The sequence below is a fragment of the Planococcus citri genome, chromosome 1, assembly GCF_950023065.1.
Source record: "Planococcus citri chromosome 1, ihPlaCitr1.1, whole genome shotgun sequence".
In the NCBI taxonomy this organism is placed as follows: domain Eukaryota; kingdom Metazoa; phylum Arthropoda; class Insecta; order Hemiptera; family Pseudococcidae; genus Planococcus; species Planococcus citri.
This window is the reverse complement of record NC_088677.1, coordinates 43,953,165-43,979,525: the sequence shown is the minus strand read 5'-3', so window position 1 is coordinate 43,979,525 and position 26,361 is coordinate 43,953,165. Positions and strand designations below refer to the sequence as shown.

At 33.0% G+C, this 26,361-nt stretch overlaps 5 protein-coding genes across 11 annotated transcripts; 3 read left to right on the top strand and 2 right to left on the bottom strand.

Annotated features, from left to right (window-relative positions):
* Positions 1-15: 15 nt before the first annotated feature.
* On the bottom strand, positions 16-10,755 carry Usp32 (Ubiquitin specific protease 32). Of its 2 annotated transcripts, none has more exons than XM_065345167.1 (31): positions 10,503-10,755; positions 10,008-10,135; positions 9,832-9,937; positions 9,619-9,746; positions 9,388-9,547; positions 8,820-9,059; positions 8,617-8,736; positions 8,416-8,540; positions 8,165-8,338; positions 7,560-7,651; positions 7,385-7,493; positions 7,178-7,312; positions 6,938-7,100; positions 6,686-6,858; positions 6,462-6,618; positions 6,243-6,381; positions 6,064-6,169; positions 5,749-5,922; positions 5,502-5,676; positions 5,265-5,416; positions 4,975-5,191; positions 4,739-4,890; positions 3,316-3,498; positions 3,051-3,241; positions 2,720-2,927; positions 2,466-2,651; positions 2,218-2,387; positions 2,052-2,140; positions 1,767-1,978; positions 1,549-1,641; positions 16-1,223 (listed from the first exon to the last, which is right to left on the bottom strand). In XM_065345167.1, the coding sequence occupies exons 1-31, from the start codon at positions 10,558-10,560 to the stop codon at positions 1,053-1,055; spliced, it is 4,686 nt and encodes a 1,561-aa protein (XP_065201239.1). In that variant the 5' UTR covers positions 10,561-10,755; the 3' UTR covers positions 16-1,052. The 2 variants fall into 2 exon arrangements, with proteins under 2 accessions (XP_065201239.1, XP_065201240.1); XM_065345168.1 differs by having other exon boundaries at positions 4,799-4,890; positions 10,503-10,754.
* A 181-nt stretch (positions 10,756-10,936) lies between these two features.
* Positions 10,937-14,339, top strand: PIG-S (phosphatidylinositol glycan anchor biosynthesis class S). Of its 5 annotated transcripts, none has more exons than XM_065345172.1 (7): positions 10,937-11,366; positions 12,021-12,153; positions 12,241-12,471; positions 12,542-12,736; positions 12,807-13,025; positions 13,109-13,279; positions 13,355-14,339. In XM_065345172.1, the coding sequence occupies exons 2-7, from the start codon at positions 12,066-12,068 to the stop codon at positions 14,074-14,076; spliced, it is 1,626 nt and encodes a 541-aa protein (XP_065201244.1). In that variant the 5' UTR covers positions 10,937-11,366; positions 12,021-12,065; the 3' UTR covers positions 14,077-14,339. The 5 variants fall into 5 exon arrangements, with proteins under 5 accessions (XP_065201244.1, XP_065201245.1, XP_065201242.1 ...); XM_065345173.1 differs by lacking the exon at positions 10,937-11,366 and adding an exon at positions 11,383-11,517; XM_065345170.1 differs by lacking the exon at positions 10,937-11,366 and adding an exon at positions 11,389-11,612.
* Positions 14,254-16,270, bottom strand: beag (IC cytokine homolog beag). Its single transcript, XM_065345176.1, has 2 exons — positions 15,124-16,270; positions 14,254-15,045 (listed from the first exon to the last, which is right to left on the bottom strand). The coding sequence occupies exons 1-2, from the start codon at positions 16,033-16,035 to the stop codon at positions 14,467-14,469; spliced, it is 1,491 nt and encodes a 496-aa protein (XP_065201248.1). The 5' UTR covers positions 16,036-16,270; the 3' UTR covers positions 14,254-14,466.
* A 1,348-nt stretch (positions 16,271-17,618) lies between these two features.
* On the top strand, positions 17,619-20,973 carry xit (ALG6/ALG8 family glucosyltransferase xit). The gene is made up of 8 exons (XM_065345174.1): positions 17,619-18,383; positions 18,463-18,735; positions 18,863-19,055; positions 19,129-19,362; positions 19,429-19,534; positions 19,612-19,745; positions 19,841-19,980; positions 20,067-20,973. Exons 1-8 carry the CDS (start codon positions 18,325-18,327, stop codon positions 20,485-20,487), a joined length of 1,560 nt encoding a protein of 519 aa, XP_065201246.1. The 5' UTR covers positions 17,619-18,324; the 3' UTR covers positions 20,488-20,973.
* A 357-nt stretch (positions 20,974-21,330) lies between these two features.
* On the top strand, positions 21,331-26,260 carry LOC135832146 (probable protein phosphatase 2C T23F11.1). 2 transcript variants are annotated; one of them, XM_065345181.1, is made up of 7 exons: positions 21,331-21,547; positions 21,841-22,038; positions 22,417-22,514; positions 22,589-22,696; positions 22,776-23,001; positions 23,301-23,392; positions 23,468-26,260. In XM_065345181.1, the coding sequence occupies exons 2-7, from the start codon at positions 21,852-21,854 to the stop codon at positions 23,663-23,665; spliced, it is 909 nt and encodes a 302-aa protein (XP_065201253.1). In that variant the 5' UTR covers positions 21,331-21,547; positions 21,841-21,851; the 3' UTR covers positions 23,666-26,260. The 2 variants fall into 2 exon arrangements, with proteins under 2 accessions (XP_065201253.1, XP_065201254.1); XM_065345182.1 differs by lacking the exon at positions 21,331-21,547 and adding an exon at positions 21,562-21,705.
* The last annotated feature ends 101 nt before the right edge of the window (positions 26,261-26,361 follow it).

Sequence of the window (26,361 nt, the reverse complement as noted above, 5' to 3'; positions counted from 1 at the left end):
ATGATAACACAAATCAGTACAGCGATTTCTGTGTAATGATTAAATACAATGAAACAAGTTTCTGGAAAAGGAATGCACAAAATAATAATACAAATGACGATGAATAATATTGAACGTAATTTTAAGGAATAAGTATAAACAACGAAGCTTCAATGAAATGTGCTAACATGAAAAAATAGAAAAAGTGTTATATAATAAGTGTAACAATAATTAATTTTTCATAATTATAGCAAGGTATTCTAAACAAGTCGACGACTGAAATATTAACCGCTCGACGTCTTTATAAAGAAAGAAAAAAAAACGTTCAATAGGTACATTTTAAACGGGTAACATATCACGTATTACGATACAAACAAAGATAAATAACACATTAATTCATTTGAAAATACATCCGCTCCAATATTTCAGCATCAAGTTGTTTTCAATACAATCGAATCTCTGCCCTCGATTTCAGAGCTACGTATTACGATAACAATAAAAACAAAAACTAAGCATAATTAAAGACAACGCAACAAAAATTTTTTAAAGAATCTTAAAACATTCCAATTAAAAAATTATCCGTAAGTAGCTTACTAAAGCATTAATAAATTCATTAAAATCTTATGGTAACAAAAAATTGTACTTTTACAAGAATCGCATTCTTAACATAGAAGTTAAAGTAACAAACAGTGGGAATGACTATAGAAATAATGCCTGCGAAATTAAGTTGAAATGAAAAAAAGAAATAAATAAACAATAAGGTAAAAACAAGCAATCATTTCATAGGACTACAGCTATAAAATAAACAATGGTAATTTAAATAGTAGTCAAAAAAGTACATACATTTTTGATTACTTAAAACAAAAGAGCAAAAAAAAATTAAAAACATAATAAATCAATAGAACGAAAACGATAAATTATTTTTCACTACGAATAAGCAGAATTTCACTCAGTAGTCATTGCGAGAATTGAACAATTACAGGACAAGAATGGACATGCGACATTACAGGTTCTATGTAGTAAGTATATTCGAAAATTTATAATTTAAAGGGAAAAACAAATACAATTTGGTATCACATGAGATGGCACATTTTTTTGTAGTCTGACTCGAAATCTTGATCAAGATCATTGATATCAAGCGGATTTTTACCCATTACATTTGGCATGTATCTTTTATGATCTAATCCTTCCCTCTCGTAGAATAACATGTACGCGCAGCTTGTATCCATATCATTGTTCACCTCCTGTAAAAAAAAAAATACATATATCTTGTGGTGCCCGGGTCTTTTATGGTAATTAAGATGCCCGCGTACATAGAGGATCACATATATATGTATGATAAATGAGTTTCGGTGCAGTTTGGGTTTTTATTCATAGTGGTGCCCACAAAAAAAAATAATTTTACATTAGAGTGCATGACATGAAATTTTACATCGTTTTATATAAAAAGACCTTGTGGTGCCCGCAATGACTACGTATACTTCAAACGGGCACCACAATGACTAAGATTAAATCTATTGTTATACAAAATTTTAAAAAACGAATAGTTTTTTTAAAAAATTAACTTACCCTGCAACTGCTATCATTGTAACAATACCACTTGCCGTTAGGATTACAAGCATACGAAACGTAATGGCCACCTCCAAGTATACCCGAATGGCACTAAAGATTGCAATTGGAAAAAATATAAAAATTATACCTATATAGGTACTTGAAATGATAAATGACACACGACGAGTCACATCGCAATAGATAATGCAAGTAAATAGTATGTATAATATACGCACCACAACTGCATATAGATTATATTTCAAATCAAAAATATCATCGTCATCTTTTAATCTATGTTGATGGAAATCTTGCAACGCAGTATCATCTATCGGTGTTCTGCTGAGCGACGTTGATTCCAGTCTTTTACGTTTTTGGCACATATCTCCATTATCGCTAAAATTCTTGCTATTGTTAACATCACCGCAAGGACCAGGCTTATCATTAGGTTCTAAAATCAATAGAACTGATTAATATCTCCGTTGATTCGCAATGTAAAATCGATTTCGGTAAATTTTGGGTACCATAAAAATGAAGTTGCTCTTCTGATTTGATCTCAAATGGAACGTTATTGCTATAATCACTATTATCATTCTCATTCATCGGCCAATCTCTAAAATACAAACAAATAGTGAAATTGAATACGTACACTGGTCAGTATAAATTCAAGAATAAAAAAAAATAACCTACTTTAGCTTCTTATTTTTTTTGTTCTTCAATTCTTTGTACCTATTTATGGTTTCTCTAGGCACTGCTGCTAAGTAGTCAGTCAAATCAAACTCTTTATACGGAAATTTCACTACTTTCTGAGATTTGACCCATTTGCCATTCAAGAATTGGAATCTTTTAAGATGAATTATCTGTAAACAGAAACCAAATCATGAAAACGAAGGTGACATAAGCGGCAGCGGATGCAATGTGCGCTTTTTGGTACTAACCAAGATTGGAGGTAACCTCCATATTTGTAATTTTTTCGACGCTGGTCGGTGCTCTTTGCATTTAGAGCAGTAGTACTTTTCATCGTCGCTCAAATGTTCTTCGGTAGTAAACGCTTCTAAGCAATTGGCAAGATCCAACGGCTCAGACGATTTCTGACTGAATTGCTCTCCGATGCATTCATATTCCTATCAAAATAACGTCAATTAAGCCGTGTATCTTAATACACCATGGATCAATAAATTGAAAAACTTACACTCTCTTGCGAGGTCTGGTAACGTAAATGAAGCGCCGTAGGATCCCAATCAATAGCAATAAAATTCGACGAAAATCTAAATTCAGCATCGCAGCATTGAATCAGACATCCGCGACAAAATCTATACCATGGGCACCAAGCACATTGAGTACCATCTTTATTAACTGCTCTCAATAAGAATGGAAACTCATAACCCAAACTATCGTCGCTGCAACCATCACGAAAAAAATTGAATTAGTTAAATAATCCAAATGATCGCGGATCATCTATAGAACGCTAAATAAAATATTTTAATTTGCAGAGCTATATTAAAACTGAAACGCACACTCACCAGTCTGTGGCATGATTCAGAATAGTCGCTTCACTAGGTGGCAGCGGTGATACGAATCGGGCGACTTGTAGCCACACAGATTGATACAATTCGGAATGTGTAGTATTATCTTGACAAGGTACTATCACCGGTAAGCCGAATAAACTAGGTTTGCTTCTTTGAGAGGACACGAAATAAACATCTTGTCTCATCTGCGAAATTAAAATCAACATCTTAGTACAGTTGGCACGACACAGCAACAAAACAATTTGAAATATTCAAATACCATTTTGCGATGAAGCGCAATAATATAGGTTTGCTGTTGCGAAGTATCATTCGTAGTATCGGTACTGTCCGCTAAACTTGCACTACTTGCGCTACAATGGCCACTATCAACAGTTAGACGGCCTGACATTTCTTCCAACAGCATTTCAGAGCAATCAGCTGGCGATGAATTGCTTTCAGGACTCTGATTGAATAAAAATTGTATTGATTATTCTTTAAATATGAATGTCACAATTAGTATCGTAGAATTAACATACTCGTACTCTAAATTCACGATCATCGATTAGAATATTACATTAAGTACTTCAATTTCAAAAGTATTCTTCCAGTGATTCGTAGAAAATAGTCATTTTTTCATCGCCCATTCAGCAATTTATCAAGCGAAAAGATAATTATGATTTTAAAAACCCATCTAACCATTCCCACATCTTAGTATTCGTGCTCATTCGCAAGAAAAATGTCTAAGCTAGCCACACTAAAAACAAAGCTTTCATATTGACATGTAACTGTAGCAAACTACGCACTTCATTCGCATTACAATTTATATACTCGAAATATCAACAACAAAATAAGACTTACTCAAATTTTTTCATGCTTCCAAATTTGCAAACAAGTTAAACTAAATTTTACAAATACCACCGGAACTTATAACAAATTTAATTAGAAATAAAAGCATTTATCCAAGCAACAACGTAGTCTACATACGTTACAGGTTTAATCGCATGCATTATATTGTCATCCATCATCTAATAATTGAAATACAGATAAAATTGGAGTACTTCTAAAACCCATACTGTGAATCCGAAATACATGATTCGCATCAAAAGTTTGACTCATTCAAATTTGGGGGTACCAAAACAAAAACACTAAAAGCAGAACGCCTGTGTTGACATTTGAAGGCAAAATTATTTTGAAAACTGCAGAGAGAACAACAGTAACGTAAATACCTAACCGTGAGTGGAGACTGAAGATTAGAGGAGTCAGTATTGATAATTATTTCTTTTAAAATTTTTAGCATAAGTAACAGCAGCTGAGCAGCTACATCTTCAAACCGAAATAGAGGCCTTACTCGCAAAAAGTGTTTCGTTCCTGACTTGACTTTGGAAAAAAAAACAAAAAATATATATATAATGAAAATGGAACGCTAAACAATGAAAGATTAATCTACTCATTGATGATATTCACACATCAATAATACGGACATCTTGTAAGAATAAATTAAAACCAAAACCAAATCAATGACTAGAAACTAAATATTTCAATAACACTACACTATAATTGGCATACAATTCTCGTTAAATTGTACAGATATCACTCAGCGGAAATCAAAATTTCGGATTTAAATTTGAAAAACACTCGTGCCGTCTTTGATATCAGTACAATGTAATCGTGAAAATAAGCATATACCAAGCACAAAATCATACCTGAAAGCAAGAAGGAATTGATGTTAGCATGCACAGAGGAGAAGTTTTCAACCAGCTTACCTCGGAGCAACAAATTTCACCACCGGACGACGAGTTTACCGCACTATCAGATGAGTCTTCACTTATTGTTCTGATTTGCCCATTCGAGATACCTGAAATCAAAAACTTATTCGAGTTACGCGTTTTCTTTTCATAACAATGATACGACGTTATGTATATTCTACGTTTAATATAACCTAGATTGGTTTGAGAGCCAGGTCGAACGGAACGCTGTATAGCAGTGAACGTTTGAGCTGCTTCGCGATGAGTAGATTTAATCGACGAAATCGAAAGACGTTCTTCATCACCGGATATAGATCCGGAACTGTTGAAAGTCGATGGTAATTCGTAAGCGTATAACATATTACACCCATTTTGAATTGGTTTTATTTTTTGATCATCGGCTAGAGTACACTGTGAAAAATTAACCCAAATAATATATTTTCCATTAAATAATTGATGTTCTTACTTTTATGCATCTATTTACCTTTATATTTGAAGCAGATATCTGAACCAGCCTTAAAAGATAACCAGGAATACCGCAACGCTGCATTAATTGTTGTTTTATCGTTAAATAGGTATCATCCGCGTTTAAACGAAGGCTATATTTCATAGGCACAGTTCCGTCCAACTTAATCACTACAAAAATAAATGACAAAAAATAAGAAAAACGTAATTCAATCTAATTTTTCACGTTGGTATTCTTCATCATAGCAATATTTACCAATGATTTGGACACAAATGTACGACTCCATTGGTAATGGCAGTGATAAATAATTGAAAGGATCGAATCTAACAGACTCATGACCACATTTCTTACACGTTACTTTTGACTTCAGTTGCCCGTGAAATAAATCAACAATTATCGACTTATTCCTTAAAATATGATTTTCCCACGCCTAAATGAAAAACAATTACATATTATATAATTTCAAATAATAAAACTCATGGTTCAACGTAGTGATATTCACCTCCTGTGCCACAGCTACATCCGGCCTACATTCACTGTCTTTCAATTCCAAATATGGTTTATCGTGTACGCGATTCAAGTCTTCGTGCAATCCATCTAACAAAAACGCCAACAGCTCTTGCGAATCGTGCTGTTGAAAACCGCTAAACTGAGGTGCATATTTTCCGATAGTCCACTGCGACGACAAAAAAATTAGTCGTTTGTTTGCTATTCTCATACACGTAGGCATGCCATCATAAATAAACTTAAGAAGCCAAGAAGAACTTTCAAACCAGCCTAGCATACGAGTAGTATGAAAAATTAATTGTTCACTTACCCGAAGCTTCAGAGGCGCAATTGTTCTGGCAGTACCGCTCCAAATATCATGAATTAAATCACCGTATCGCTTAGCAATATGTCCTTTCATACCCAGTGGATTAATTCTGCAATAAAAATGAAAACATTGGGTATCTGGAATCGAACAAAAAAAGTGTTGTCTATTCAAAATGTTCCTACCGATTTAATTCGTATAGATGCATGTTCTTAATAAAGTATAAAGTCAAAGCCTGGGTATTGCTCACACACTGCAAAGCTGCATTCATAAAGCAGGTATTGCCGAGATTATTTAAACCGGTCGCTCCTCGCTCAGTTGGTACTGTGAAATATATGAAATGCGAGAAAATTAATACACCAAAACTATACACAACAAAGAAACGTGATTATTCTTAAACTAACTTTGTTTGCATTTTTCAGTCGAATTTAATGCGATGGATCCAATCTCTTCGGGCCAGGTTAAATCTTTATTTCTAACTTCCATCAGGATCTGATCATCATCGCGAATACCCAGTTTCTCCAAGGTGAAATCTTCATCTTCGATTAAATTCATGTTGTTCTAAAAAGCATCAGTAACAATGAAATGCCCGTAACTTGACGAAAAATGTTACATTATGAAAAAATACCTCATCGTAAAACTTCCACAGTCTAACATCTTCAGGCCTGATTTTTAATCTATTGCATAAATAATTATAAACGTGTTTAATCGCATCTAAACGGCTGAATGTGGCAGTATGAGCGATATATCGTTTCGGTACGGCATTAGCATTAACAGAATAAGAATAACTAGATGCGCCAACTAGAAAACAATAATTACAACTTGTGAAAAAAAATATACTCCTTTAACTAGGATTAGGATGTTATTGAGTGGATCATACTCAAAGCAGCAGCTCCATATCCACCGGCCATTCCAGACCAAGAATTTGACTGGGGATAGGCCATACGATTATTAATGGTAGATTGCACTTGATGACGCAGAATGCGTAAAGTAATCGGATACAGTTCTAATTCTGTTTCGTTTTTATTGGTGCATTTGATAACCTAAGGAAACCATTAACCGTCAATGACTTTTTTTTCTCGATATGTTGTAATCAAATTTCTCTTCAAATAGAACAAACCTGTCGAGGAATGCATAATGACGCACCATACCACCTTTTCAACGCTTTCCACAACGAATTTGGCACTAATTCGTAATCGTATATACGTTGCAAATTTTTCTTCAATTTACCACCTTCGTCCGTTAGAGTTTGAACCTGAATAAACAATTTCATCGGTACGCATTACGAAACTAATCAATAAACAATAAAAATTACGCGATACCATACCTTGTACGAATTCGGCAATATTAAAGAAGAATTGTCGATAGGCCCTGGTCGACAACCAGGTAATCCTCGTTGACTTCCATTAGAGATATTGGATTGATTGGAAAATGACCTTTAAAATGATAATTTATTACGATTTTGTAACCTTTGAAAGTGAAATATACGTTTTAAACCATACCCCGAAAAATTGGTGGGGATAAATGTCATGGAATGTGAACGACCAGCATCTTGGTTAACTTTAAATTCAGCTGGAGCACAACTTGAAGTACTCTACAAACAGGGAGAAACAAATAATCAAAATGAAAAGAAATATTGCGATTCTAATTGGAACATTTGAACATGCAGAGCGAAAAAATAAAAAACCAAAGCCTATTTTTAACAGCTTGCAACTGTTCTTCAGAATTTAATTGTCGTCTTTCACAGAAATCATTTTTTTTAAACCAACGAGTAGAGACCACTCGCGATTCAAGTTAACGTTAAATACTCGAATTTGCTAATAAAATGATAATGACGTTTCTCTGGTAATGATGAAACTGATATCATTCTTATGGCTGTAAGACAATGGTTGATACAATGACTTTAATTAGGGGAGGGGACGGGCAGAGAAAAAAAGGAAAAAAGTGAAGGAATAAGTGAATTTGAATTGTTAACAAAAACACGACGAATCATCTACATATGACCTTGAACAAGTACAACAACATTTGAAGCAATGAAAAAACGTCCGAATGAGGCTACTTCCATAAAAATCAATAACAAAACTGTTTGATTGATGTATGTACTAACTCTATTAGGTGAGGCGACATAACGATCCCAAGTATGCCACCACTCGATAGCAATCAAACACCATCGTTGACCCACAAGAAATCCTCTACGTTCTTCTCGTTGCAACCAGCCTAGAACAATTTTACGTTCTTCTTGTCGTGAAACTGGTTTCAATCCAAAAACGATATGGCACACCTAGGGACAATAATATTAGGTATTATAAAACAAATCGAATATTACTACCACATGAGTTTTTTCATTATTCAACTTACTTGGAAAATCAAATTTAAAAAATCTATGGAGATATCATTATTATCAGTCCACATCACATATTCTTCAACGGTTAAGAATTCATTGCTTTTGTGACATTTAATATCTTCAAATACAACCTCTTTATCTGCAAAAAAAAAATACACACACGCATAAAATAGTTATAATGAGAAGAACTCTCTGGAACACACACCAAACCATACCTATATTTCCTCCTTCGTAGGTATTTTCTTTATGAACCAAGAGCAAAATATCTATCATATTTTTAATTTCTTCTTTAGATAGGACCCCGTCTCGATCGACATCAAAAATTTTGAAACAAACTGAAAATTAGAAAAAAAATATGATATATAATCAACTGTTTGAATGACTAATACTTCAATTCGCAGTATCTACACCAACGTACACTTCTGTCGCTCGGTTAATGGACCTCCGCAGGCTGCTGATATACCACAAGCCATTTCCTTGAAATCTATATGACCATCTCGATTTTCATCGAATGCGTTGAAGAAACTTTCACAGACGTCTGACGGTAACGGGGGATGTATCATGGGTAATAACGTTTCCAAATCCAATTTACCTGATTTTGATTGCTCTTTCAAGTTCCAATATACTTTTTCTAAATCAATGATGTCCGCTTCTTTCACTGTGAACATAAATTTTCTTTTCATTGAAAGAATTTATCGTCAATTCTTACATACCTACTCATAAATTTAGTACACCCAAGAGCTATGTATTTAGCATGCAAATTGAGTAATTTCTCATGTCATCTGTCGTAAAACTATTCAGTGAGCATAATAAACAAAAACCACAAATGACGATTTTAAAGTACATATGTGTCAATAAAACTGTCGGCGAAAAAATGGTACATGTATGATGATATTCATTCATTCCGTTGCATTAGTTATGTCAGGACGATGTTCTATTGATTAATTAATTGCAGCCTTCATAGTAGTTATAACGAGAAAACTTACAATGAGTAACTCCAGCTAAAGTTTGGTAGAATGTTGGCATATCAAGTTCATTACTCAGCGACACGGAATTGCATTCGGAAAACAGCCAACGAGAAAGCGAAGTAGCATCTCTGTATTGTTTCATCCATTTGGCGAATTCTTCGTACGTAACTTTATCATTCTACGGAAGAAAATTGCGATCTCAGAGAAGCAAATCAACATTTAACTCATCAATTTGAAAATTTTACGCACTCTGTCAAAGAGAGCAGCCACCGCATCTGAATCGACTGTATTTGGAAATTCAATACTGGGAATCAATTTCTGAAAATCTGCTTTTGAAATGTACGATCCATTTTCATTCGAGTACACGTTGAATAAGACTAAGTACAGAATACGTCATCAATTAATTGAAATAATAATTGAAGTTCAAAGTTGGATGAAATTCATTATAGAAAAATAAATTACATTCGCATTTCTCATCCGCTGAACCTCGTGTGAACAAAACCAAACCGCAAAACAAATCCCTGAATGTAATACCTTTCGTAGTTCCTCCGCACGTAACGAATATGCACTGTTGATCAAATTATTTGTATTTAATGACGGAAATGAAATATATTTTCAAACATTAAACAAAAATTTACCTCCGCCAACGGAACAGGAACATAATCTCCGAGTACATCTTTAATGAAACAAAATTTGGTGATGGTGCCATTCTGAGAAGCATTTCGTTTGAAAGCCTCTTTCAACCGTTTCAATTCCTGTTCGCTAACTGCGTAACAAAAAGTAGAGATAAAATATAAATTGAAAACGTCACTGTACGAGTTTGGAAAATTATTAGTTCAAGAATTATCTTTAATGTCAATAAATAAAAATGATAGAACACAGCTTATCACAATAGGAAACTTTTCAAACATCTATTTGATAAAAACAATGGAATAATGCAAGATAGAATAACAAATAATGTAGCCTTGAACCTCATTACTTTTCAATTATGTAAGTAATGTATTCCGCCAAATTGAAAAATGTAAGTAATTTATATTACATCAGAAATAGTTGACAAGTTGGAGGACTTTGAAGGCACAACAAATGAATTTCTTGCATGCGACATTGCTTTAAAACCCCAATTGTACTCTTACCTCTTTTCAGTGCATCTTCGTATGTTATGCAGCAACTTTTTGATTCTCTAGCGCCCATATTCAAAATTGAAGCTTATGATTTATTTCAGCATTGTTTCGATAAGGGTGGAAACGTTAGCGTAAAACTAAAAGATGACTGCAATTAGAAAAATCTGAAACTTAATTAACATTTTACATTTTTCTCTATTACATGATAAGCAAGTACTCAACAATAATAAGCTCGTAATTAATCACAGAATTGTAAGCGCAGAAATGATAAACTCAACAAAATTACTTACTGATAACGAAAGTTCAAGCTTTAAAGCACAGGAGAAAACATACGGACACTTAGATTGCGCTGGCTGCGCTCTCTTCAGAATTTAGTAGGATAGTAGGAATCAGGGATGTTCCGTCAAATAACTCGAGTTATTTTACTGTAAAATAACTGTGTAAAATAACGTAATTTTACATTGTCAAATAACGCGAATTGTTTGACACATGTCAAATAACTAAAAAAAATGTAAAAAAACTACAAAAATGCTCAAAATCGAATTCTCACAAGCCAATTAACAAGTAGGTATTTGATTTTGATTGAGCTTTCTGTTTCTTTGATGTTGAACTGAACTTAGTTTGATTTAACTCATTTGCGTTGATTTGAAATTTGAGTATAATTAGATTTGAAAGTTTTGTGAAAATAAATGTGAAAAGGAATGAGATGAGAATGAGACCAAAGGATACTGTTGGAAGAGCAATGATTGTGAAAACAAATCCGAATAATGATACCTATTAATGAATAAATTCTCATTGACTCGACTGTGATTTTGTGTTTTTAACGTTATTTCATGAGATGAAATGAAAGTGTTACTCTTTGCAGCCTTACTGGTGGTAATTTATTTAAAATTTTTCCATTTTGAAACGAATTTTGACTCGTAATCATTCATAATTCATTCTTAAGCTGAAAAATTACTGAGTTATCAGTTATTATCAGTGAATTTTCCTTGTCTGTGATTGGCTGAATTATTTTACATTCTCAAATGTAATTTTACATGTTATTTGACACTAATAGTTATTTGACAGTTATTTGACATGTAATGTCAAAAAAGTTATTTGACATGTCAAGGAACATCCCTGGTAGGAATTGAGGAGCTCATTGCAAAAGTAGCCCTTGTCACATGAACTTTTAGACACGTTTTACTCGATTGCACCTATTGCCAACTGCGGAGATCATGTTGTAATGATGAAATGACCGTCAAGTTAGTCTACCCTGAGTAGCCCTGAGAGGAATTGCTTTATAGAGTTTACATTCATGATACTGGGTACGCTCAAGAGAGAGCTTTGGAGATTGCATAGGTTCATGTGACAAGGGCTACTTTTGCAATGAGCTCCTCAATTTCTAAAAGTTCTTATCACTTTAATTTGAGTTTTGAGTTTCTTCGTTTTTTTTAAAAAATTAATGTTTTCATCACTTAGTTATTAAACTATTAATTAGATTCGACTTCGATCTGCTGATTTGTGTATTTATTTTCTGTATGATTGAAGAAAGTGTTGAATTAAAAACTAAACTCCGGTCTTAAGGTGAAGAAAATGACGGCAACAGTTGACGATAGTTCGTCTTTAGAATCAGATGTAGCAGATGAAAGTGACATCAAAGAAGACACCTCAATAGATGATGGTTGGTATACATTCACGATCACCGAACTCATTTTCTCCCTCTGAAATGTATCAGTTCATGTATCTTACGTCTAATTTTTCATTGCAGAAGATGAACGAATGTGGGCAGCGCTCTCGTTCGTTGTAATTCTCATCATTATCGGATTACCATTATGGTGGAAAATGACTGAAGTAGAAAGAAGTTATTTCCCGTACGATGAAATTTCAAATCTGAAGTATGAGAATGTTACGTTTCCATTTACTGTATGTCTTAGTACGATACACCCAAACCTGGGTATCCAAATGCAAAATTCTTTACGGAAACTTTTTTCTCAATCAAGTTAGTTTTGAGCGATCATACGATACTTATCTTTGCTATACTGAACAACAAATTAATTGTTCGTTTGCAGATTTATTCACAGTAAATTTTCAATTGCTGTCTTCTCCGAGTGAAGTCCAAAACAAAAGTATTCATGATTTGGAAGACATCGAGAAGCTACATGTGGATAAGCCTAACTTCTTATTGCTTTTGGAAGCTTCATTCTCATCTAATAATAATGTAATCATAGGAAGGCATCGTACTGCGTATTTCAAGAGAGAAACTCGTGAGTACGGATTAACAGCGATTTAGTTTTATTTCGTATTACCTCTAACTATCATAATTTGTATTTCTAGTTCCTACCGAAATTTACGATTTTCTGCAAGAAGTTGTTCTACATGAAAAAATATTGATAGAATCAATCAGAGCAGTTACGCATCCCGGTTATACGTCTGAAAATCTTGATTTTCTACGTAAAATGCGTCCGCATCCAAAATACGATATTATTTTCACAGTAGTAAATCCAGAGCCTGAAAGTATTAAATTCGATTGGAATAGCGCAATCATTTTAGAGCGTAGGGTTTATATTTTTGAATGTGAAATCTATGAGTAATATACCCTACGACTAGATTAACTTCGAATATTCATCAAATTTCAGAATTTTTTCGACCACTCCTCAATCAACTGCATCTCTTGAGTGAGTTCAGAATCAAATCGCAATGGCTGTATTTCGTGAATCTTCAACAGATTCCTAGAAAAGTTGATGATCATTTTGTATTGCATCATAAGCAAGTACCACATATCATTACGCCGCTAGAAAAGAAAATTGGTATATTGGAATTTCTTTCATGTATGTACTTTTCATGCGAAAGCTTATAATTTTACATAATTCATCAATTTTTAGGTTCTGGAGTTGCGAAAAATCCTTGTATAAATTTCGTTCTTTACGTAACAAAATGCGAACACAGTCCGATGGTATTTGTAGACCATCGCAATAAGCCTACATCTGCTGTTCTTTCTGCCAGATGGGGAGCTGTTCAATTGATCAATCCAAATAGTTCGCACTGCGTTGAACACCAGCCTTTAAAGATTAATCCGAATAAAGTGATGAAAGTATTTCTATCCCAATTCAAAACATTGTTAGGATTAAGTGATTTTTCTTTCAATACGAACGTAATACCATCTAAGTTTGGAAAACAAATTCTTCCTTGGGAGATGGATGGTTTATATCGTATGCGTATTCTAGAGCAATTCATTTCCTCTAGAATTACCTTAACCTCGTTATCTCAGCTTTTAGGTGAAATAAGCAATATTGTTATTACTAATGAAGTTGGTAATGCAGTTTTGGAAGCAGTAATTACTGCTAAAAAAACTTTGAAATCATTGCAAGACGGGTTATTAGTTGACGCCTTAAACTTCAGTACTAAATCGTTTATTCATAGCGAATTTGCTTTTACTCATCCGTCATTATTAGCGTTGTTATATTTTCCGGATGATCAGAAATATGCCGTTTACATTCCATTGTACTTGCCGGTAATGATACCGGTGCTTCTTTCTTTAAAAAACATTTACAACTGGTTGAAAAGAAAATACCGGGGTAAAGAATCGAAAAAGAAGGAAGAATAGATTAATTGGTTGAATTCTTTTCGTTACAAAAAGTCGAGAAAAACTTTTCTAGTCCGTTTTTTAAATTTTTTTATAAGCGCAGTTTCGCTCACTCAGCACGAGTTATGCATCGGTTCTGCGCAACAAGTACTGACGTTTTTCATCTTTTTGTAAGCGTTTTAAGAAAATTGAAATTAGTATATGGTACATAGTTTATTTTACATTCGTCATTTTGTATGTTCCAATAAGTGTTACAATAAACTCTTAAATTATGTTTTCTTAAACTATCTGTTTTATTACGCGAAAAAAATACATGTATTATAGCATTACGTACATAATGTACATATATGCATATGAAACGTGAATGATGAAAAAACCGTAAGTTTTCAAAGCTGAATAAAATTTGAAAAATTAGTAGCGAGGCATTTTGAACTGTGGCATTCCATCTGAATGAGGAGCTTTACGTTTCTGAATAATATTTTGAATCTTATTCCATTCTCTATCTAACTCAGCTCTTTCATTTTTCTCCTTATTATATTTTCTAGTTCTACGACCGTCTGCCATTTTAACTCCATATTGAAACGCTGCTTTCGGAAGAGCTTCTTTGCTGTTCATATAATTACTGTACTCTTCTTGGGTATCGAAATCCCATCTACCAATTGGTCCTTTTTTATTACCAAGATCCATTTTAGTATAATCTACTTCATCATCTGAATCTTCCACTGCATCTTGCATTTCCTCTAAACCAGGATAACATTCCGCGTACCCAGTTGGTTCGGCTGCCAACTTTGATAGTAATCCAGCTGCCTTCGATTCGTGATTAGAAGACGACTGAGACTTGGAAACCGCTTTTTCTTCTTTATAAGAGCTACGTGGTTCGTTTGATTTGGTGTCAGAGAAGTAATTAGACGTTTTCTTTTTATCATCCGAACGTTTATCTGTTGATGGTACATAATCACCCACATCAGGGAAAATCATATCTTCGCCAGCCTGAAAAAAAACAGAAAACATGAAAATATACGAAAAGATAGAAAAATATAACACGTTACATTTAAAAAAAAAACCCACTTGTAATCGTTCTCTCCTTCGAGCTTTTCTGGAATGTTTGGGCCCTTGTCGTAAATAAGACAAAATTTGGGCTAATTTATTAATAACAATATCATTAGTGGTCAGCATCGGTTTTTCTTCTAAACTTGGCACATCAGCTTTACTTCTGATTACAGTGGTTGGAATATCAGTATCGATCATATCATCTTGTAATTCAATAACGTATGCCATTCTACCAGGTGCGAACATTGGATTTCGTTCAATTGTTTTACTACCCAAAGCAACGCGATAAATATTTCTTCCTAACCTAGTTTTAAACTGTATCTCATTCTCATCTTTCTTTTTTTCTTTCTTAACTGGTTTACTAACTATTTGTTCCATTTCCTCTTCTTGTTCCAGTTCTTTCACTTGAATTTCACTCCTTACTTTTTGTAACAGCGCATAATCCAAACCTTTTACCAAGTGAGTATGCTCCATGTCACCACCCAAAAATTTCGATTCCTGAATCATTTGCCTTCTTCGTTCTGCGGCGTCCATTCCAGATTTAACATCTGGAGCAACAGCTCGGTAACCACTAGCTACTGAGAGAGGATCTTCTACCTGATAATCAGGATTTTGACCATCTCGTCTCTCTTTAGCACGATCTCTGTACTTCTCTGCGAGTTCCGCCATTTTATCATCTTCTTGTTTCTTTAGTTTGGCATAAAATATTTTCTTCTTACGACGACGTTCAGCTTTATCCTCACCTTCTGTTTTTGGAATAGTTTTCAGAATTTCTTGCGGTTTATTGGCGGTCGCTGAGTTGGAAACCATGGTTGGCATAGTTGCTGGAGTAGTTCTGGGAGTCATCAATAACTTACGAAAATCAGCATTCGTAAGTCGATGGGATTTGTCTCCCTCATCTTCTTGATGAGTTTTCTCCGGTTTAGGCATCTTGTATATTTTAAGTTTTGATCAAACACCAAATTTACGAATAAAAGAACTTCTGCTCTGCTTCAGTATCAGAACCGACACAACGAATCGATAAACGTATAAGTGATAACAATCACCTAATTAGTAAATACTATAGTATTTAATATGTAATATCATACTTCACTTCCGTTTTAATTTAATAACTAATCAGGAAAAGAGTGTCAAAGAGAACTTTACGAGTAGAGGCTGGCTACTGCTAGCCTGAAGATTTCGTGTTTGTGATATTTATATTTTGTGATAACGACGACAACTTTTTTAAGAACGTGACGTCATAATTGTCCTGTTTGTGGTTTATGTGGTTTTGGTAAGGAACTAAATACCAGGTATGGAAATACGCCATTTTTGGTTATAGATTTCGTAGTTTTGACGGTGATGTGATTTTTTCATTTCAGTCTTATAATGAAATTGAATCAAAAAAATGGTGGGAAAATGTTTATTTTGTGTATTAAAATGAATATGAAGTAAAAAAATAACGTAAATTGGTGGTATTATTTATAAATTTAGTCCTTGAAAATTTTTTTCCATATCCAAAGATGGCGTATTTCCATACCTGGTATTTAGTTCCTTAGGTTTTGGTAGGGCTACTATAATTTCATACAGGTAAGGACAGCCGACATCTTGCATCCAACCTTGAACACAACAACATTAGAATGCATCTGTATGCATATAACTTTCCATATAAAAAATGTAATTTTTTTGATTGTTCGCCAGTTCGGGTGAACTTTCATGAGGTCTCAAATTAAAGACGATGAAATTCCCTATCGATTGGTGTTAAATTTTTATCATTTCGCGTAAAAATAACGATTTTATGAATACTTTTATTTTACTGATTTTTGCATACTACGTACGTCATCTTTAAACTGAAAATACTCGAAATTTTCAGTGGACACATAGGTATTTTAATACAGCAAAATGTTCGTTATTTTATCCTCTTTAGAATGAGCTATTACCGAAAGCTCTACATGCAACCGTTCAAAAGTTTTCGAAGTTTTAAGTTGCGAAAACAAGTTGCGGATGGTAAGTATTGAACCTTGAACTAATATTACTCGAAATTTTCAGTGGACACATAGGTATTTTAATACATCAAAATGTTCGTAATTTTATCCTCTTTAAAATGGTTGTTTACCGAAAGCTCTACCTTCAACCGTTCAAAAGTTTTCGAAGATCAAAGTTGCGAAAAGTGGTTACTGATCAAAACTATAACTTACTGATAACACATGATAACTGTAATAACACAATTTGACCACTTTCCGCAACTTTGAACTTCAAAAACTTTTGAACGGTTGAAGGTAGAGCTTTCGGTAAACAACCATTTTAAAGAGGATAAAATTACGAACATTTTGATGTATTAAAATACCTATGTGTCCACTGAAAATTTCGAGTAATATTAGTTCAAAGTTCAATACTTACCATCCGCAACTTGTTTTCGCAACTTAAAACTTCGAAAACTTTTGAACGGTTGCATGTAGAGCTTTCGGTAATAGCTCATTCTAAAGAGGATAAAATAACGAACATTTTGCTGTATTAAAATACCTATGTGTCCACTGAAAATTTCGAGTATTTTCAGTTTAAAGATGACGTACGTAGTATGCAAAAATCAGTAAAATAAAAAGTATTCATAAAATCGTTATTTTTACGCGAAATGATAAAAATTTAACACCAATCGATAGGGAATTTCATCGTCTTTAATTTGAGACCTCATGAAAGTTCATCCGAACCCGCGAACAATCGAAAAAGTTGCATTTTATACACGAATAATTGTATGCATACGTATGATAAGATAACATGTTTATCCATTTCTTGGATGTGCAATGGCGGCTGTCCTTACCCATAACGAAGTTTATAGTAGCCTTAGTTTTGGCATCGGTTTTGGTGATTTTTTGAATTTTTGATTGATTGTTATCAGTTATCAATCAAAAAACAAATTTCAAAATATTCTCAAAAATATAATATTCTCCACAAAAATATCGCCAAAACTCAAAAGGGTCGACGGTCGAAGCGTATCTGCGTTTACCTACATATGTATGTTTCAACTCATCAACTGTTTGATGTGTTTTCTTATCTTTGAAGTTTGAATCCTCTTTAACAAACGTTGAACACAGTACGGTACGAGTCAATTTGGATTACGTGTTTTTGTTCTGTCGGCAATAATGAAAAATGAAAAATAGAACGGTAGATGTGGAAAACCATCAGATTAAATATTAAAACATCATCAGCATCGTCGGTCTCGGTCAGTCTCCAAGAATAATCATGTTTTGGGCAACTTTGATTGGTTTAATTTGTCTCAAAATACTTTTGATGCCCTCCTAGTAAGTATCAATTTGAAATATTTCATGATTCATCTCGTAATTATATGATAATCATTTATTTTTCTTTAAAAATTTGCAGCACATCTACAGATTTTGAGGTTCATAGAAACTGGTTAGCAATTACTTACAGTTTACCTATGAAACAATGGTACACCGAAAATCACTCCAATTGGACTCTAGATTATCCACCGTTCTTCGCGTTGTTCGAGTACTTGTTGTCTTTGGTTGCATATTACTTCGACCCAAAAATGTTGGATGTGAATAATTTAAACTACAAGTCGCAGAATACGTTGCTGTTTCAAAGATTTTCTGTTATTGTCATGGACCTTTTCTATGCTTATGGAGTAAAAGAGTGCGTGAGTAATTATTTTAGAAAAGTAAACGAAATAGACGCTAGATATTTGCTTTACCTCGCTATAATGTCATTTCTTTAAATCAATTGATTATTGCTGGTTTTATTTGGCTGTATTTTGTGACAGATGTGGCAGATATTTTAGTGATAGTAAATTAAGGAAATCTAGCAAATGGAAATCGCAATGGAATTCTCCCTCAGCTATTCTGATCATCTTATTATTGACAAATGCTACGTTATTGTTGATAGATCACATTCATTTTCAATACAATGGGTTTTTATTTGGTATCCTATTGATTTCTGTAGTTCGAATGTTAGAGGTGAGAATAATTAAACTACTGCCTAATAGTGAATAAGTGTATGGGATATTTTATTAAATTTTTGATTTTTCAGGATAAGAAATTTGAAAGTGCTGTTTGGTTTTTAATACTCTTAAATTTGAAACATATATTCATGTACATGGCACCTGCGTACTTCATCTACCTTTTAAGAAATTACTGCTTTCTTGGAAATTCAGTTTCAAGAAACACATTTTCCATGAAAAACTGCGTTAAATTGGGATTAGCAGTGGTCACTGTGTTTATGATCTCGTTCGGTCCATTCATTTTGTATGGAGAATTTTTTCAGGTTGGTTGTACCACGTTTGCATTTATGCTTTACACTTGATGATTTAAACTTAGTATTGTACGACAGGTTCTGAGTAGACTTTTCCCTTTCAAACGAGGATTGTCTCATTCATATTGGGCTCCAAATTTTTGGGCGCTTTATAACGGACTTGACAGAGTGTTATTTTTCCTAGGTGAGTTTGCTTGGAATACCTATCATTCAAAAGTGCAATTGTTACAAAAAATTAAAATGTGTATGTTCGTATCACAGGTAAAAAATTAGGCTATAGTATGAAAGGCCAAAGTGGTGGTATGACGGCAGGTCTTGTCCAGCAGTATGAACATAGCGTGTTACCCTCTATTTATCCATCGTATACATTCATAATTACTTTTATTACAATCATAGTGAGTATATCGGGTTATTCATTTGCATACTCGTACGTAATGTACTTGAGAAACTTATTACGTTATGTTTAAGTTTTATATGATTTTTTTGTCAGCCTGCTTTATGGAAATTATGGTTGAATCCGGGGAATCCTCTACATTTTGTTAGAACTTTGATAATTTGTGCGTTTTCTTCATTTTCATTTGGATGGCATGTACACGAGAAAGCGATACTTTTACCCGTCATTCCTTTAACGTGAGTAGGATGAATGAAGTGATTTAGAAACTAGAACAATTTACTTATATGCCGAAGCTTTGATATAATATTGTTTTCATTTTCAGACTGATGTCAGTTATCTGGAGAAAGGAAGCTGTAATATTTTTGATTTTATCTACTGTTGGTCACTATTCTGTTTTTCCGTTGCTGTACGAACAATTTGAATTAGTGACCAAAGTATCAATTACACTAATTTATTCCGTTTATGCATTTTGTAATTTACCGCAACTATATAACGTAAAACGGAGCTCATTTTCGTTTTCTTTGTTGAATCATTTCGAAACATTGTACATTTTTTCCTTATCTTTGTTATTTTTATATGAACATTGTTTTCAGTATATGTTGGGATTGGACAAAAAATATCCATTTCTACCTCTGATGTTCACTTCTGTTCATAACTCTTGCGGTGTAATTTATTGTTACGTTGCTTATTATTGGTATTACCTAAAATTGCAGGACTCGAATCATAAAAGAAAAGCGTACTAAGTTTTCTCTGATGAACAATTTTGTTCAAATTGAGGAAATTAATTTCCTGGCTTTCCCTTGTTTGTGACCAGTGTTTGGTTTGTTATATTTATGTCGTGTATAGTTATTTGATGTGATATTGTTTGTCGTGTTCTATTCTTTATGTGTATTGAAGCTGTTAAATTTTATTTATTTTTGTATATTTTGTACTAATTAGATTGTTCAGAATATGTAAATGATAACGCTGGCCGCACTTTCATATTCGTTCCACTTCAAAACGAGTCGTGTTATCCATTGAATAGGCGTAGCCTAGAGGCCGGCTAGAGCCCTACAGTAGATCAACCGACCCGTTTTTATGGTTTTTCTGGGCTTATATTTGTCTTATGTTCAGTATCACCTTCAGTTTTGAGTTTTCTTTGCCTCTCATCAAGCCCTCCCTAGCAAGTTAATGCGTTGTGTTGTGATTGTGAAAAGAAAAACAATAAAGTATTTCTTGTTGAATGGTCAGTTGATCGCTGATCAGAATTATTTCTTTTCGAATTTCGTAGAGTGAAATAAAGTGATCGATTCACGAGCGAGGCGAGCTTGCGGCTGGCGGTATTCCCGAGCTGACTAAGCAATTTTTTGTTTTCTTTCAAGTCAATTTACAGTTCATAAAAATTTCAAGATTTTTATGATTTTAAGTTATTTAGTTTTTGTCAGTCATCATTCTTCTCAGAGCTCACGCTCACTAGCTCAGAGACTTGGCCAAAGCCAAACGCAAACCTGCCGGCGAAGTATGAAATTTCGTGGTTTGAATTTTCTTAGCGATTGCGATTCACCAGGCAAAAAACTCGGAAAGAAAAAAATGCAGGGGTGTTGTCGTATCGTTGAAATGAACAATTTCGTATTCGTTTGATGTTTCGTGTTTTCATTTCAAGAAAGAGTGACTAGTCGATGCAAATTTTGTTTATTTCGAAATCTGATTATTGTTTTTGATTAATTTGTTAAGGCTATGTGATAAACCTTATAATTATAATTATTTTCCAGTTACGTACTTTTAATTTTAGTTGATTATGACGAAGTTCATATCTTGAAATAGGTGAGTGAAACGCTGAAGTGTATTTGTACGTTCGACTTTTATCAAGTTATTTTTGTAGATTGTAATATATATATACTAGAGCACTCTTTCATCGTTCATAATCCATGTTGGTGAGCAATTAACTCATTGCACAAGGATCCTGGAAGATCTACTTGAAAGTGATGACAATCATATCAATTATCACTTTTTTTTCTGTTCCTAATCATATGATGTCTACACAATATTATTAGAAATCGTTGTGTGAAATTCGTCTTATAAACTCATGCGAATGTATGAATTGTGTGTTTATAAAGGCTGCATAAATATGGGACAAACATTATCTGAACCTGTGACAACCAAAGAGACAGCTGCCTGCCAAAATAATCTCTATAAAGTTGGCTCCAGCTGTATGCAAGGGTGGAGAATCAATATGGAAGATGCACACACTCATATCCTTTCGTTACCTGATGACCAAGATGCTGCATTTTTTGCCGTTTATGATGGGCATGGTGGTAATTACTTTAATTATTTATTCACGTATTGGTTATGGTTTGTAATGTTGTAACCCATCATTCAATGTAATAATTTAATGACTTTTTCAATCGAGGATTTTTCTAATTGATAATTTCTCATAGTATTCGTTGAAAATGATGTGACTAATAGTGATAGTACATTCTCAAAATTTAATTCAAGAATCATGCTCTAGTTCTGTTGTTAAGGAGTAATTTATAACACGATATTAACCTTGAATGGTAACCAAAGTATTGACTTTGGAGAATGTTTTCCATCCATCAACTTTGATGTAAATGAAGTGTTGTTTTTGTGCAATATTTTCGAAGCATTTTATACACTACGCTTATTTTTTAACGAGGTTAACGTTTGTTACTCAGGTGGCAAAATCGCCGAACATGCCAGTAGACATTTACATGCTTATATTATAAATCGTCCAGAGTACAAAGAAAATAAAATAGCCGAAGCCATGAAGAAAGTAATTGCTTCATTCATCTTCACGTTTTTACCTTTTATGTGATTGTGTTTTAAATGGAATAATTTCATTTGCAGGGTTTTATGGAATTAGATTCTGCTATGTCAGAAAATATCCATTTAAAAGATGAACTGGCAGGAACAACAGCGGTCGTTATACTAATTAAGGATAATGTTTTATATTGCGTTCGTAGTTTTTTTTTCTTCAACACTCCTGCGTAATCCCCTGTAGGAATTGCATTGTGAATGTAATATTTATGTTTAGGCTAACGCGGGAGATTCACGAGCAATAGCTGGAATCAATGGATCTTACGAAGCGTTATCATTTGATCATAAACCAACTAATGAGAGTGAAATGCGAAGAATCACTGCTGCCGGAGGATGGGTTGAAAGTAATCGCGTCAACGGTAATCTCGCATTGTCTCGAGCTCTAGGCGATTTCGTTTTTAAGAAGAATGAAACCAAACGCTCGGAAGAACAAGTTGTTACAGGTGATTAGAATTTCACAGCATTGAAAATATAACATGTCGTGTTAATAGAAAATAAATTCACTATTGAATTAATCGTTTAACGCATACAACTTGAAAGGATTACGTATTAATTTTTTTTTCCTTGGGTGAAATTGCGTAGGTGTAATTACACTCGCGTGTTTTATGTTCATTTCAATTAAATTGCGCTCGAATTTATTTTCTAATAAATAGTACTCTTTCTTTTTCGTTACAAACTAAAATAACGTCCGACCAGTTGAAATTGAATAGATTTTACCAGAAATATTTATATATTTTTTCAGCTTGTCCAGACGTAATTGTTAGACAAATAAATGCCGAATGGGAATTCATTGTAATGGCCTGCGATGGTATTTGGGATGTATTGACTTCTGAAGTATGGGTCTATTTTCCAACTTTTCAGCTAATAATTCCTGTACTTTGTAGATTCTAACTTGGCGTATGTTTACAGGAAGTTTCGGATTTTGTTAGAAAACGAATAGGTGCTGGAATGGAGCCAGAAGAAATTTGCGAAGAATTAATGGATAGATGTTTAGCGCCAGATTGCCAAATGGGGGGTTTAGGCTGTGATAATATGACTGTAGTCATTATCTGTTTATTACACGATAAACCTTACGCAGAATTACAGGCTCGATGTTCGGCGTTTTAACACCTTTACAGTATTTTTTAAATTGTGTCTTCAAGCACATGGTTCCCGATTTGTTTTCAAATTTGAATACTTTGCGAATGAAAAAGTAAAAACTTTAAATTACCTATGTTCGAATGCAAAGCATTTCTTCAAATATTATGCTTATTTTACGTTATCCTTTCTTTCATAAAAATATTGGTGTTTTTCATAGTATTATCTTTTTATTCGATGTTTCTGAAATCATATCATATTTTTCATTCAATTACCAAAAAATTTGTTTCTTAAAATTATTATGAGACTGCTGTTTTTGTTGCAATTTCATTTTATAAAAATGATATGTTCATTTATGGTAAATAGTCAACGTGTTGAAGTATCGATATTAATTTTATAATTTCTTTTTTTCCTCGTTTCGTTTCATTTTTTTTTTTTGTAGTGAAATTCAAATTTTCTTTTGTATTTATAAAAATTTATATGTGAACGCGCAACTCTAGTCCCGTCAGCTATGTTTGCTAGAATAATTACGAAAAATCGGGAATCATTATTTTAAAAACACCAATACTTACAAATTTTAAGACTAATGTAAGACCGTTTACGTTGTTAGACTTATTTTTAGAGTAATTTTCAATGGAGACAGTTGAACATTTGTTCGAGTTTAGTTCATAATAATTTCGAATGTAGACTTCAGTTACCTATTTTTTATATTACAGCGTAGTAAGTTTAACAATACGAAAAACACACAATTTTATTTCAACTGTTTATCGATTAGAGCTCTGAGCTCTACAGTAGAGTTTGAACGAATATGTACTCTTAACAATTATTTTCTAGTTCGCTTTACATACACTTGATGATAAGGTTCATGTTGATTTTATGTTTCATTTTCAATTTTTGTCTTTTGAATACCTGAATATACAAACAGACTTTTGTTGCTGCAAAATTGAAAATACATAATTATTTTTCGTCATACCCAACTATACATTTCTAATGAATAGGCATCAAGTGAAACGATAATCGAAAGTATTTTGATGAAATCTTCCATCGTTTGCTTTTAATTTAACTATCCACTTTGAAAATTTTCTCTACTACTGCAATCCTAGTATTTATTCTCATTACATCATGTGTTCAATTAAATGCCTGAAAATTAAAAAAAAAATACTTTTACCAGTTTTCTTTCATTTCGCTTTCTTAATCAGTCGATAGACTCATTTTGGTAGCTCATTTAACGTAATAAAATAAATTTTATTATTGAATAGGTGATTCAAGTTGAATTTTAATAATTAGGCCTACATTGCTTTAATAATTTGAAAATATTCCTAACAAAATGAATACATCGCGTTTCCCTTCATAACCGATGCTATTTGAACTGAAGACATTGTTATGCATTTAAATAAGTATTGATACCTAAACCTAAATTAGATACGTAATAATCTTGAAACATACATATTGTTCTTTCTTGATTCGTAATCATGTAAAGTGTTTATTATTCAGCAGCCCAACAACTATATACATTTTTTTTTTGAGGGAGCGGGGGAGAAAAACTAAACTAAATGTCTTTTCATTGACGATTTAGTGGAATTAATTGAATACCTTGTATTTTTATTAGAGGTACAATTACCCAGGTATGTTTAGTATAGTTGAATTCTAAATTGGCAAATTTAACAGAATACAAATTGATTCTATTTTATTTTAATTATTTCATTATAATTTTTAGTTACCATATTTGTAATATTTTATTTATAACATGTAAACGTTGTGTTTGAATATGTGTTATGTTTCCGTACACTTACGATGTTTTCAAGTACAAAATATTCAATATATTAGCATATTTCATTCACGAAGCTTATTTTAATTTTAGATTTTTTGTTGGCCATCTTATCGATTTTGTGAAATGAGAATGCTTATTTTTTCTACATGCGACCATCTTTTCTTTTTTTTTTTTTTTTTTTTGTTCAAATCGGAAACAACGCAATCTTTTGTGGACCAATTATACCTCAGTGGAAAGGTTAGTAAACACCACAGAGATAGGGAAATCAGCGTACTTTGTTCTTTTTCTTGTTTGTCTTGAATTATAGATAAGCAGGATACTTTTTTATAGGTTTAGCTCCTAATGGTATCGTAGTGATGAACCGATAAATTACACCCTTGGCTTCGCATCCACACAAATGTCATTGGTGAATATCTAATTCTTCAGTTATTATAAAGTAATTGCTCGTAAAAAAAAAAAAAAAAAACGCCCACAAAAATACGTATTTTTGTAGTTAATTTTCAACTCGTCTAATTTAATTATTTAGATAAGGATGTGATAAAAAGTATTATTTTGAATCTACTGATTTGTAAAATCCTAGAATATTTTAAAAAGCTGCGTAATTTTGTTATAGAATTTTTGAATAATTATTTTGTAGTTTTTGTGCGAAAAAGAAATTTTATTTTCGTGTGCCATACCTATTACTACATTTTTTTTTCTAATTTATTTGTATATTTTTTATTTTTTTATTTATAATGACTTTGATCACTTGACAGTATTTTAGTATTGCATTTTGTGGTAGTGATGTGTTTAACTTCGATTCTGAAAAATCATATTGTAGTACAATATCGGTCGAATAAAAATTATATGTATGATGTATTTTGTTTTCTTGTTCAACTACAGATATTGCCATGAAATGACATTCATATTGTGCTCATACAGTATAAAATCCTGATTAATTAGGATAGGTAGTTAG